The sequence below is a fragment of the Centroberyx gerrardi genome, chromosome 7 (genome assembly GCF_048128805.1).
Source record: "Centroberyx gerrardi isolate f3 chromosome 7, fCenGer3.hap1.cur.20231027, whole genome shotgun sequence".
Classification (NCBI taxonomy): Eukaryota; Metazoa; Chordata; class Actinopteri; order Beryciformes; family Berycidae; genus Centroberyx; species Centroberyx gerrardi.
In genome coordinates this window covers 2627467-2641964 of record NC_136003.1, presented here as the reverse complement: position 1 = coordinate 2641964, position 14498 = coordinate 2627467, and the positions used below count along the sequence as shown (strand labels likewise).

The window sequence follows — 14498 nt, the reverse complement described above, 5'->3', positions numbered from 1 at the left end:
CATAACATTAACATATACCCAGTAAGGCCTACTACGCTAATGTTACATCCTCAACATCGGATTAAGCCCACTTAAAACAAAGTCTAACAAACAACAGCTGGTTTATAAAGGTTACTACCACAGGCATTTCAGACATGGCAGTTCAACAAGTACGTAATGAAATACTACAGTCTCTTAGACACAGCAGTGCATGGAGATGCTGGCCCTGCTGGAAAGCATAAAAATCTTCCATACAGTTATAGTTCCCACCGGATAGTAATGTTAAAAGCAATGGATTTGTGTCAGTCACAAGAGAAAAAGATAGTGAACTTTGTTTAGCTTTTATTCACTCTGGTGGTGTCTGCTTCTTTCTCGACCCCCCCTCTCTGCCTCCCTCCTCTAACTGTCTTACCCTCAGCAAGTCAATAAGTTACTGCTGGGGGAGTGTCCTTACCGGGACCAGCGCTGCCTGTCGCCCTGGGCCTCCCTCTTCATCTGGGCTGTCCTGCAGAACCGCAGCGATATGGCCGTTTACTTCTGGGAGATGGTGAGAATCACTTGCAATGTTCTACCACTCCATTTAAGACATTTCTGCTTCTGCTTTTCTGTGCTGAGGAATCTGCACCCAGCCACATACACACTTTCTCCTTTTTGCTCATGTCATACTCATTCATACATATACTGTCATGCATACACCTAACTTTTAATTTGTTTGAGTTTTGGGTTTTGTGGACGGTGTGACCTTATGTTGGTCCCCTTAAATTCTGAATTGCTTTGATTTCATTTGAGTTAGATTTTATATCATAAAACAAGCTGTTCTTTGCTAGGGAAATACATTTAATCTGTTAACCACTCATTTTAGTTAGATCATGTAGCGTATTGTGAGATACAGTATATAATGCAGTCTCAATAGCTTCCACTGCTCATAGGATGCCATCCAGTTTGAAACCGCAACCTGTCATCACACAGTACATCCTCATAATAAAATTGCCTTGAACACCTTTTTACAGTTTTTCGTTCAACGCAAAAAGTTATTGTCCAAAACGTCAAGTGGCTTGTTATAGCACCACCATCTGGCCAATCAGTGTAATTTTTTTTTGCCTGATTAGCGGTTGAGATTTCAAACCTATCTGCCAAGTTTTGTTGCTGTGGGTCTCATATTTGTAGCGGAGAAAAACAAGAAGAAGAAGAAGAAAAATTTGCGACACTGCTGCCTTATACTGTGCTGCTTTGCGGCTTGATTTTGGCTTATTAAAGTTTCCTTGACTTTCCTCGATTTAGCTTATATTGCTATTGGATTTTACCTTTATTTCTAGAAAAATAAGGCCCAGGTTGAAAATGACTAGAATTCTCCTTTAATGTAAAAAGGTGTTCGCAATTTGAAAAAAGCAGAACGGTGTGAGCACACCCAAACTGTTTCTGTGTTTCTTACTGGTCAGGCAAACGAGTCAGTGCTGAGTGCTCTGAGTGGCTGTAAGATGCTGAGGGAGCTTTCCAAGCTAGAGAGTGAGACTGAGACCAAACTGTCCATGAAGGAGCTGGCCCAGAGGTTCGAGAACCTGGCACATGGTAAGTCATGCCACAACCTCCTATGTCCTGAGTCTGATTGTTCAGTTACAATGTCACGTTGTGTGTGTGTGTGTGTGTGTGCTTGTGTGTGTGTGTAAAATGTTCAATTTTTTTCTCATAAGACAAATTGTGACATGAAATTTTAGAGTTGTATCGAATAGTTGAAATGAGCGCTTTTAAAATAATAATGATAATAAGGTACACATAAAATAGATACAGCATTAGACTACACTTCTGACAAATAAGCACAATTTAAATAAGACAAAAACAAAACAACCACTATCAACACCATCAATTACACATACCCTCCCATCATACTCTACGACTCAGTCCCAGTGATCTTTAAGAATCGTCTTAACATGCTTTTTAAAATCCTGGCATGTTTGAGCCTAGTGAAGGAAAACAAGCATATCCACATATTCAGGGGTGGTGCAGTAAAGAGTCTTTTAACCACTATACCCTACGGTGGGAAAACAGAAATGCCGAGGTACTGTTTGGCAAGGAAATCATGTCTCTGGAAAGTGAATTTTGGTTGGGTGGGATGCATGGCTGGTTTACGTAAGGTTCTATCTGGTTTAGCGCTGTAGTCCTCCTCATAAAGAGTATTAAAAGGTTACTTCGGTATTTTTCAACCTGGACCCTATTTTCCCAACTGTTTGTGTCTAAGTAACTAATGGGGACAACAATTTTTGAAATTGGTCCAGTATTGAGCGAGATCGCGTCAGCCGGCAGCCGTGAAACGAGCTGCAATGTAATCCGATGGGGCAAATGTGAAGCGTCAATGTACGTCCACTAAAAGTGCTTGTTTTTGCCACTGACAGGCTCAGATTGTTATTATAAGTGTCTGACAACATTATGGAAAGGACCCTACAGAGTTGAGTCAATTAGTTGAGTCCCCCCCGCCCCCTCACCCCCGATATGTGAAGCGCTTTGAGTACTTAGAAAAGCGCTATATAAATGTAATCAATTATTATTAATTATTATTAGAGAAATGAAACGTTTTTCTTTACCTTTTGCTTGATCCGGTCTGTGTGTAACTTCCTGCAACAACTCAACTCTCGCGAGACTTGAACGAGACTTGGTTACACACAGACCGGATCAAGCGAAAGGTAAAGAAAAATGTTTCATTTCTCTGTAGGTCCTTTCCATAATGTTGTCAGACACTTATAATAACAATCTGAGCCTGTCAGTGGCAAAAACAAACACTTTTAGTGGACGTACATTGACGGTGCGATTTGCCCCGTCGGATTACATTGCAGCCCGTTTCGCGGCTGCCGGCGATGCAATCTCGCTCAATACTGGACCAATTTCAAAAATTGTTGTCCCCTTTAGTCACTTAGACACAAAAAGATGGGGAAATAGGGTCCAAGTTGAAAAATACCGAAGTTACCCTTCAATTGCTGTGGGCTCTCCATCGTTCATACCAGCTTCCTCTGGTTCAATGACATTGTCATACAAATCAGCTTATTAATAAATCATTTTAGTAATCGTTGTGCATTGTTAATTTAAAAGAAATTATGAAAAATAATGTGTGTGTGTATGTGCATGCATGTGTATGTATGTGTGTGTATTGACTGATTGACTGATTTGACTGATGGGCATATGAATGGTCAAATTACAAGTTACAAATCTATTCCAAAAACAAAGCGTCCCGCATTTGTGTCTGATGCCAACTAAGCTAAATTCCTAAGTCATGTAACAATGAGGCTCATAGAGTCTTTATAGTTGTGTCCTGCAATCGCACATGTACAGTAAAGTTTTTTTAAATTTTGGGGACCGACCAACAGTCACATATACTAGCTGCTGGTCGCAGCTAAAAACACATTTGTACTTTCCCAAATATGGTATTCAGATTTGGGAATATCGCTAGTTTGAGTGTGTGTGTATCTTAAATATAGAATATTTTCCTCTCTATATGGGGATCTGTACCCCATGAATTGAACTTGCTGTAATACAAAGTATTGCTTCAAGATTTGTACTTGTATTTGTGAGTGTTCTTTCAGTGATGTGGTGTATGTGTGTGTGTGTGTGTGTGTTTGTGTGTGCAGATGTATTCAGTGAGTGTTACCAGAGCAGCGAGAGTCGCTCCTTCACTCTCCTTATAAGGAAGTCTCCAGTGTGGGGTGGGGCTACCTGCCTGCAGATGGCCACTGCAGCTGACGCCCGCCTCTGCTTCAGCCATGACGGGGTTCAGGTCAGAATGCCATCCTCTCACCCATGGTTAGGGTTTAACACACTGGTTACGATGCAGGGAATTATCTAACAAAATTAGTATAACAGCAACCCCAAATTTTTAATCTGCCTTTGGTCTATAAGACGATAAATTAGTATGGGATCATTTTAATTGCCAAACTATTGAAGTATTTTTATGCTTGCCAGATGGGCAGCATCTACGACTAGATCCGTCTAGATCTGTTGATGTGTCTAAGAGACTGTAGTATTTTCATTAGGTACTTGAAAATGTCTGAAATGGCCGTAATAGTAACCTTTATAGACCACCTGATGATGCTCATGTAAAATCACTCTTAAAGCACAAAATTATCCAACGTGATCTCATAAAAATTTGTGAAATGAGCACAAAGTCTAATGATTAAACTAAGATTATAAGATTCTAAGATTTTACGTGAACATTACGTTCCTCCACCACAAATTGGATTCTGTGACAACAGCACAAATTGGACATTGGTGTTATTGTCTGAGGTGTCCCAGGTGAAAACCAGTGAAAAAATCAATATGTAAATAAAGTGTTGCATATTTAACACCCTCCTGATTATTCATGCCCATATGCAAGTACAATGGATCGCAAACTAGATATGTAAGAAAGCCGAAGTTCTCGCCAGCGGAACTCTGTAAGAGAAGAGGTTGTATCACACAATGCCATATTGTTTGGAAAAGATATGGTAACCTTGTTTACCTCAAGATTCCATTAACTCTGCCAGTGAGTTTTATGAATAACCCCCATAGTCCCTCCAGCATGTCCTGGGTCTACCCCAAGGTCTCGTCCCAGTCGGTCATGCCCGGAACATGTCCAAAGGTAGGGGCATTCTTACCAGGTGCCTGCACCACCTAAACTGGCTCCTCTCAATGTGGAGGAGAAGCAGCTCAATACCAAGGTTCTCCTGGATCACTGAGCTCCTCACCCTGTCAGGAAGAGTTAGGCCATCTCAGCTGCTTGTATCCATGATCTCATTCTGTCGGTCACTACCCAAAGCTCATGACCATAGATGAGAGTCGGAATGAAAGTCGACTTGGCTTTGCTTTGCGACTCAGCTCTCTCTTCACCCCCACGGTCCGATACTACGCCTGCATTACCTAAACTGCGGTCAATCTCACAAGCCTTCTTGCCCTCACTTGTGACCCCAAGATTCCTGAACTCCTCCACTTGGGGCAGCTGCTCCCCTCTCACCTGGACGGGGCAGACCACCTTTTTCTGGGAGAGAACCACGGCCTCTGAGGTGCCGATCATCATCCCCATCGCATCACACTCGGCTGTAAACTGCTCCGGTACACATCAGAGATCACGGTCCAATGAAGCCAGGGAATAAAAGTCTCTCGTGCCTAAATGTGTGCCTCAGGAAACTGAATCTGAATTTAGAAAATTCACATAATAACAATAATAGTAATCACACTCATTTTCACCCCATTGCATTCGATTTCAAATTGTGCCTTAAAATTCAGTTTTTTAAATTAATTTAGATTTCAATTCATCAACAAATCCATTGTTTGAAATTCAACAGTTGAATATGAGCATGACAAATTCTGCTGGCACTAATATCTTTCCATATGGAAGAGACTGGAGTGTGAGCATCACCGTTGCCTTCCTACTAGTGCAAACCAATGTGGACAGTGAGTGAAATGTTGCCACTGTTCTACAGTTGACTGTTGCCCTGTGTGGTGACAGTGCTGCTCTTTGCTGTAGTCTCTGCTGTCTCAGATCTGGTGGGGCGACATGGATAGGAGTACCGAGGTCTGGAAACTGGTCCTCAACTTCTTCGTGCCCCCCCTCATCTACACAGACCTCATCAGCTTCAGGTCAGTGTTATGTTTGTGTGTGTGTGTGTGTGTGTGTGTGTGTGTGTGTGTGTGTGCATCAAAAATCTACAATAATCATTTTTATGTACACCTACTGGTACGCAATGCAGCAACCACTAAAAATATATCGTTTTCCAGGAAGTCAGAGTAATGAGGTTTTGATATGAAGATACAGAAAAATAAAAACTTTTTTTGCTATGAATCGTAAAAAGGAGTATGTTAGGAAAATTAGCTAACAAAGTGAAAAAGTCATCTTGTACTTCATTTTTGGCTTGACTAGAAGAGAGTAAAACATGCTCAAAGTAGACATATGGATCTGTGTGTGTGTGTGTGTGTGTGTGTGTGTGTGTGTGCTGTAGGGAGCAAGAGGAAGAGGTGAAGTCTGTGGAGGTTCATCATGGTAGAGATGCTGACAGTCTGGATGGGAATGATGCCACTGTCTTCTCCCTTGCTGACATTGTACAGAGGTAAATACAAACACACTCACACACACAAAACATTTAGGCACGGTAGGATTATGTGATGGATTTTTCCTGCTCAGTTTAACAAAAATCCCTGATTCTTTTTCTGGTGTCCCAGTGAGGAAGATGCTGAAGAATATGCTGCTCTAAAAGCCAATCTCAATGGTGGGTTTGATACGTTTTAGGTTTGGTACATATACAAAATCATCAACGAATCATAGTGGCTGGTGAATGTCACAATTTATAGAAAAATATTTTTCTCCTTGTCAAAATATATCGTTGTTGAATTCTTGTAATTTTTCCTTTTTTCCTTTATCTGTGATTCAATTCAGGCTCTCTTCCCTCCAGTTCCAAACGGCCATTTGTACTGTTGAGGTGGCGGCAGTTCTGGTTTGCGCCTGTCACCTCATTCCTAGGCAATGTGCTGATGTACTTCCTCTTCCTCTGCCTGTTTGCCTATGTCCTATTGGTGGACTTTAAACCCCCACCCCCTAATGGCCCTGCCACTTTGGAGTTTGTGCTCTACTTCTGGGTTTCCACCTTAGTATGTGAAGAGATACGGCAGGTTGGTTGAAAAGACAGTAGCGCAAGCATATATTTTCACATACATACACACAAGTATACACCCACACTCTATGGCCCGGATTTACGGTTTGCAAAAAGCACATTTAAAATACGCTTTTTAAAAGAATAGTTAACCCCAAACTTAAAATTCTGTTACTATCTGTAGTTATCAAGGTGTCCGTGCTTGGGCACATGGATTGCAACCGTACTTCTTGTGCCCAAGTTAGTAGGTCCATGTTAATAGATCCATGTTAGTAGAACCATGGTAGTAGATTCATGATAGTAGAACCATGGTAATTGATCCATGTTAGTATATCTGGACCTATGACTATAAAACACACACTCTTTCTCTCTCTCTCACTCACTCACTCTCTCTCTCGCTCTCTCTCTCTCTCTCTCACACACACACACACACATCCACAGCCACATCACCACACAACACTTCAGTAACCAGTTTGGATACGTATGTCTATTATTTTACTCCTTTCTCTCTCTGCCTTCCAGACCTTCTTTGTGGGCAGCACCACAGTCTTCCAGAGAATGAAGAGCTACATCCAGGATATGTGGAACAAGTGTGACTTGACAGCAATCGCGCTCTTCTCTTTGGCCCTGTGTTGCAGGTGACTCTTATTACACTTGCAGTTGAATTTACACTGACTGGTGCACCAAAGGGTGCCAGGGCAACTTGACCATAATATATCTGTAGGGGGTTGATAGGATTGTTGATCGACACCAATGACTCAAGAATTACTTGGCCAGAGGGCTATTTCCTAAAGAGAGATTACCGGTTAAACCAGGTTTATTTCAGTAAGTCTGGCTTATTTTCAAGAAATTCGGTTCCACAAAGCAGGTTTAAATAAATCCGGGCAAAGTTACCATGGAAATGTATCCTTCCAGACTAGCACTGATGCGTTGGGTGCAAGCTGTTAAAGAGTAACAGGTGCCATATATAATCTCTATTAGATCACATGACCAGGAAATGGCTGTTTTGTCACACATCCATGACCTACATTTACATTATCTACAATGTTTACATCCAATACATACATATGTTTCCAATACAAAAAGAAGAATGCTAGGCACTGGTATCCCCTCCAACATACATCAGAAAGAAAGGATAAAGTACAAATATATAAAAAACAACAATCCGAAACTAATACCATAACTCTTATAGAAAAGGAGTATAATCAAGATCTTCATTTAGACCCAGCCTAGGTCTGTATTCTGTTTTCATGTTAGAGCATAGGCAAAGGTTTCAAAGAGTCTTTATAATCAGGGTAAGAAATTTACTTTTTTTTTCTAATTGAATTGGAATTGGAAATGGGAGTGTCTTGAAATTCCAAAGGGTGGGGAGTTTTTGTTCTAAAAGAGTATGGGCCGGAAAGTGAGTTTTGAAAGCCAGAAATCTGAGCACCTGGCCAAGTCATGATTGAGTTATTATTAGTTTATTATTAGTTATTAGTTAGGTATTGATAAATAACCCTATCAACCTCTCGCAGATAGGTCAGTTTATGCTATGGGCCAGTAAAAATCGTACTTATTATTTTTGCCGCTAAGCACATTGCTCAGATACAATTTGAGAGCTTTGGCTTAGATTGGCTATTTTAAAATGTAAAACATTATTTTTATCACATACTTCCACATACCCCAGTTTGCCGGAGCATTATTTTTTAACTAACACACAAAAACACACACACAAAAAAATTACCGCAAAAAGAAATAAAAAAAATTGTGAAAAGTAAAACAAGGGTGAGTACTTTTTTGAGCCACTATATGGATGGGTTGTTGGGTGTGTGTATGCATAACTGTATTTGTAGATGTGTAATCACATTACTATACATGGAGCATGCCCAGTGGCTAACCCCCAGTTGTTTGTTTTCCAGAATGTTCCCCTGGTCATATGAGTTTGGCCGAGCCGTGATGGCCCTAGACTTTATGGTCTTCACCCTGCGCCTCATCCATATCTTCGCAATCCACAAACAACTGGGGCCCAAGATAATCATTGTTGGCAAAATGGTGAGTGCACTTCATTTCACAATACAACCAATGAACAATGCACAAAAACCAATGGACATACACACATACACATCTAAAAAATGCCCATGAGGAGCTTCAAAGAACATTGGGCTGCCTTGACGATCTAAAAACGGACTTTGAAGAAATTTGTACCTTTTTACCTCCGCCAAGGAGGTTATGTTTTCGGTGCTGTTTGTTTGTTTGTTTGTTTGTTTGTCTGTTTGTTTGTCTGTTAGCAGAATTACGGAAAAACTACAGGCCTGATTTTCATGAAACTTTGTGGAAGGATGTAGCATGGGCCAAGGAAGAACCCATTAAATTTTGGAGCGGATCCGGATCCGACTCACGAACAAGCAATAATAGCACGGACCTTGGCGGAGGTCTGCGCTCTCCGAGTGCCCTTCTAGTTTTGCTAATACTTTAGTAATTTTCGTACTCTGTTGCAAATACTGCAGTATTCTGGCACAAAGGAAACTCAAAAATCTGATGCTCTTCCAGTATGATTAGGAGTTTGTTTTGTACCAACAAAGGAACAAAACTTTCCTTTGTTCCTCCATCTTTAAGGAATCTTAATATTCTAATTTCTAAAATATAGTATAAATATATAGTATATAAGTGTTAACATTTTGTCAACCAAGGAAAGTCACAATTTGATTTAAGTTTTTACTATCAATCATTTTCACCAAGAGTTGTGTCACCTTTTTCAAATCATCGATATCTCATTTTGGAATGAAACTTAATAAATATCGCAGTTTTACACTCTCATTCATAAATCTGGAGGTCACTACCAAATTATGGTACTGTGTACGTAGCCCATGTGTAGGATCAAGCTCAAAGGTGATATTATTTTAGAGAGGGAAATTATAGGGAATTATTATACATATCCCTAATAGACAATTATTTGTTCAGCGAATAATTTCTATGAGGGATAGGAGGCTATCATGCTTTCTGCAAATAGCAAAGATTGATTAATAGACTGACCTGACACAAATATTAAAAATAGAATATCTATATGTAGATGAATATCTTGAGAGAAACTATAATGCAGCTTTATATCTGATAATTGCACTTTCAGTAGTTAGGATCTTGTCCCTGTTTGGGGTTGATTTATTCAAATCAAACTTGTTCATCACACATGGGACCACATCAGTATTGACTTGGGGTATCAAAGTGAAAATTGACAAAAATAGACTGGTTTAACTGGGACACTGACGCTATATGGTGCTAATGAATGCCTCTATGCCTTGGTGACGACGGCTGATGATACCGCATGTAATCTGAACACTAGCTGTGTGTGCAAAAAACTGTGGATGGATATTTTGCCGAGGTGCTGGTTATAGGATCCTGTACTGGCAACATGTTCTGAGACTTTGACTATAAGTCAGAAGGTCATCACAATAATCTACATGAATCCTCAGCATGGTCACCTTTGGCAAAGAAGCCAAATATCCAATTGTTATACTGCAATGTATAACAGATAAACTGTAGAACAAAATGTGATTAAATTCAATTGAAACTGATTATGGAGAATTTGGGCTAGAAACAACAGATACCACAGTGATGTTGTGACAAAGTGCTAATCATGCTATACTGTGTTCTTCACAGCAGGGACAGTCATTCTACAGCATCATCTCTGGTCTGACTTTTTCCTCCCTCAGATGAAAGATGTTTTCTTCTTCCTCTTCTTCCTGGCTGTGTGGCTCATGGCTTATGGTGTAGCCAATCAGGCACTTCTCTACTCCTACGATCCTCGTCCTGATTGGATATTCCGCCGAGTGTTCTACAGACCTTACCTGCACATATTTGGACAAATACCCATTCATGAAATGGATGGTAGGTTGCTTAGTCTCCGTCTTTCTCACCAGCACAATGTTACTTCAGTATCAACTGTAAGTCAACCACCCATTTTTCGCCAACCATAAGCCATGTGGCACTGGGCTCATCAACATCATCATCACATCAACTAAATAAATCAAGCTAAAACTGACTTGTCTAAAAATGTCAACAAGTTGCCTAGTTATCTGCTAGCTGTTGTCTAAGTACTGGCTAATTTCTAACTAGCTTGCTTGGTAGCTAAATGGCTGAAAAAACTAGAGACTTGCCGGGCTGCAATACACAGCTGTATTATTGCGGATGTATTGAGCCTTCTAAGCAGGTACATGGTAATTACCATTACACTTACCATTACACTTACAGTGTAAGTGTGCACCATAGATCCTCACGTCTCCTTGTATCTCATCCTCCCTACCTCTCCATTTGTCTCCCATCTAGCTGATAAATTGCAGGCGGTGAACTGCACAAACAATGCCACACTGATCGAAGCTGGAGCTGAGCCCTGCATGAGTACCTACGCCAACTGGCTGGTTGTCATCCTCCTGGTCATCTACCTGCTGGTCACCAACATCCTGCTGGTCAACCTGCTCATCGCCATGTTCAGGTACACAGGCGACTGGAGCACTGCAGCTGTGCTCCGTTGCTGTCCCACTGATTGAACGGGTTTCAAACAATGTTTAGTTAAGGTCATCTATCTGGCCACTGTAGAAAAGCATTTTAGCATTCTGTGTGTCCATGTCCCTATTTCCACCTCCTGTCCACAGCTACACCTTCTCCAAAGTGCAGGAGCACAGTGACACCTACTGGAAGTTCCAACGCTACAACCTGATTGTTGAGTACCATTCGAGGCCCTGCCTGGCCCCACCCTTCATCATAATCTCACACCTCCACCTCTTCATCAAGAGATACATCCGCCGCATCCCCTCGGTCAAGATCAGACACTTTGGTGAGAAATAGCAGGTAGTAGAGATGAAGGGAAGCTATGAGAGAGAAGGGAGGAAGAGCATGTTGAAGGAGCTACTGTAGAAAGGAGAGACAGAGAAGTAAAGAAAAATAAAAAAGGGAAAGACAGAAGTCTAAGAGGACAAATTTGGTTTGAGTGATGCAAGAAAGAAACAACAGGGCAAATGAAGATACAAACCCACTTTATCTTTTGTGTCCACGTTTAATTTTCCTCCTCTTGCCCTCCTTCCCAATGCCTATACCGGTCTTCCCAATTTTCTCTGTCCTCAGTTCTGGAGCTGCGTGGCAGGAAGGCCAGCCATCTCAACACATGGGAGGCCATCCAGAAAGAAAACTTCCTCACAGCTCAGAATAAGCGTCACAGGGAGAGTGACACAGCACGACTCAAACGCACCTCTGTCAAGTAAGCTGCTTCTGCCACCATTATATCTAACATGGATATAATTTATGATCCTAGTACAAAAAATCACAAAAATATCACAATTGCTCTCACAGTGGTGGCACATTTCTTGCCATCACAGCTGAATGAATGCCCTGATGCCTCCATTTTCCTCTGTTGCTGTCTTTAAGCAGTCAAGTTAATTGACATATATAGTACTAATTCCAAACATCGGGGCTATAATATGTAGCTCTTCTGGGCAGTGTTTGATATATATATATATATATATATATATATATATATATATATATTTTTTTTTTTTTTTTTTTAATCAGTGTATTATCAGCTCATGCTGTTTTGGGTAGGTCAGGTTGCAAAGCTCACTTTGCAAAAAATAAGATACAATTTTGAAAAAAATAAAACAAATCAATTCAGTCAGTTCAGGTTTTTCAGGTCTTGTACCTCACTTGACCAAAAATGCAAATAGACCTTTCACTGAGCTTCAGTTTGGAATCAGAACATCAATATGTTTCAGTACAACGGTCAGATTTTGGCATTTTGCTTCTTTTTCACTTGCTGTATAAGCTTCTGAAGTTGTGCTCCGACCATTCCGGGCTGCTGAACTGAGTTGAACTCAGACAGTGTGACAGTCTAGCTGAGGTTTGCAGCTTGCTGTTTTTGCAGGGTGGACAGTGTGCTGAAGCAGATGTCTGAGATCCGTGACCATGACCGAAGGCTGAGGGTGCTGGAGACGGAGGTGAGGGCACCTGACACCTCAGTGCATGTGCCTCAAGTTCTAGTGAGCCTAACCCAGGCTCAGTGAACACTATATATATATATATATGTGTATGCCTATGTTTGTTGTGCGTGTGTGTGTGTGTGTGTGTGTGTGTGTGTACACAGGGTGGGGCTCTGTGTCTGGTTTCTCTGCATATGGACTGCAGCTGTCAGCTCTGCCTGCTCAGCACTGTCTAGGCCTCATCCATCTCTGTCCCTGTGTCTCTCTCATAGTTGGAGTATTGCTGCGGTGCCCTCTCCTGGATGGTGGATGCTCTGTCTCAGAGTAATTTGGTAAAGGCCAGCCGCCCCCCTCCGGTCCTCAGAGGTAAGGTCACCACCCCCACTTGCCATAATCTCTTACATACATGCATTTAATTAAGAAATATAACCGTTATGTCCTGAGATGATTTGCTGTTTAACACTCCTGAAGCATTTGGACCTGTGTCAACTGATAATATAATAATTGGTCAAAATGTAATAAAATGTATGTAAAATGTATTAAAAATATAATAACCGGATATTGCAATAAATTGCAACATGATGAAATAAAATCTTCTGATTTATATTGTAACTTTGGTATGCACAATTATTACATTATAAAGGGTATAACTTTTTATAACAGGTAACTTTTTTAAACTATTGCAATATCTACTGAATTTTTTTTTATTTAGTAGGATAGGCCCCTTGAGATGTTACATCTCTTGGGCAACATCTCAATAAAATATCTCATCTCAATAAAATAAAATAAAATGAAATCTCAAAATCCTTAGAAATCCTTCTAAATGAAAATATAATAAACCTTTCAATATAATAAATTGACAGGTAAAGCATCTTCAGATTGATATAGCAGTATATAAGGTTACCCCTTATAAAAAAGGTATACCCTTTATAATGTAATAATTGTGCATAACAATGTTATGTAACAATGTATTATCAGGAAAAAAAAATCTGTCTAGGACTGTTATTACTTGAATAGATTTTGCCTCATTTAGAGGGACATTTTATTATGTTTTGACATATTATTAAATGATCTGGGTGTTAGTTACAGGGGATGCTGTACTATAAAAATTTAAGAGATATTATAAATACCTATTTTTATGCAGCGTTAATTGATCTGACAATAGAAAGATGTATGGCACAAAATTCACTCCAGTCCAAAGCCAGTTAACTTCATTGCTGCAGTAGATTTTTTAAGTTTTTGTGTCATTGAGGGCTTCACACACAATATACTGTATATAAAAGGATGACTAAATTATTATTTTTTCTGTTGTAGATCTGACTCCACTTTCTCCAAGCTGACTCAATCCTGTGTGAAAATCCTGGAAAACACACACACACACACACGCTAATTCTAAACTAACCTTAATTTCTTTTTTTTTTTTGTGATCAAATGTTTATTTATTTTCTTTTAAAGCACACCAGAACAAAACAGAAAGACAAAACAAAGCCCCGTCTTATATCCAGCGCCCCCAACAACCACGCAAACACACCCCATCCACACAAGTACATTGTGCAGACAAACAATCCTAAATGTTCTAGGCTTGTGTAGTTACAAAGCTAATGCAAGGATCACAACATGCACAGTTGGAAATAATATGTACAACAAAGTATACCTACACAAAGACCACACTACAACTACCGTGTAAATACTTAGGTACCAGGGACATCAAATACAAGGCGGGACCCAACAAAATAAAACATAAAACACATAACTCAAAAGGTTTTCAAGATCAACAGAGATGGAAATCCATGAATTAACATTAGCCTCCTTAGCACCGTGAATACGGGTCGTAGAGAGTTCCAAATAGACAACATCCAAAAAACTTAAAACCCATTGCCTAAATGAAAGTGAATGTGGTGGCTTCCAGCGTGTGGCAATCATTTTCTTAGCTGCCATCAGGCCAGCAAACAAAATGCGTTTC

At 40.3% G+C, this 14498-nt stretch overlaps 1 protein-coding gene across 1 annotated transcript in view; it reads left to right on the top strand.

The window, feature by feature from the left end:
* trpm4a (transient receptor potential cation channel, subfamily M, member 4a) overlaps window positions 1-14062 on the top strand; it is a 45297-nt gene extending 31235 nt beyond the window's left edge. The window contains exons 13-28 of the mRNA XM_071905197.2: window positions 398-526; window positions 1419-1548; window positions 3597-3742; window positions 5468-5580; window positions 5940-6047; window positions 6160-6206; window positions 6374-6606; window positions 7110-7225; window positions 8489-8621; window positions 10280-10454; window positions 10893-11058; window positions 11219-11400; window positions 11688-11820; window positions 12481-12553; window positions 12808-12901; window positions 13850-14062. Of these exons, the coding sequence (XP_071761298.2) occupies window positions 398-526; window positions 1419-1548; window positions 3597-3742; window positions 5468-5580; window positions 5940-6047; window positions 6160-6206; window positions 6374-6606; window positions 7110-7225; window positions 8489-8621; window positions 10280-10454; window positions 10893-11058; window positions 11219-11400; window positions 11688-11820; window positions 12481-12553; window positions 12808-12901; window positions 13850-13875 (2004 nt within the window). The 3' untranslated portion in view covers window positions 13876-14062. The remainder of the gene's footprint in view (window positions 1-397; window positions 527-1418; window positions 1549-3596; window positions 3743-5467; window positions 5581-5939; window positions 6048-6159; window positions 6207-6373; window positions 6607-7109; window positions 7226-8488; window positions 8622-10279; window positions 10455-10892; window positions 11059-11218; window positions 11401-11687; window positions 11821-12480; window positions 12554-12807; window positions 12902-13849) is intronic.
* Window positions 14063-14498: the final 436 nt, after the last annotated feature.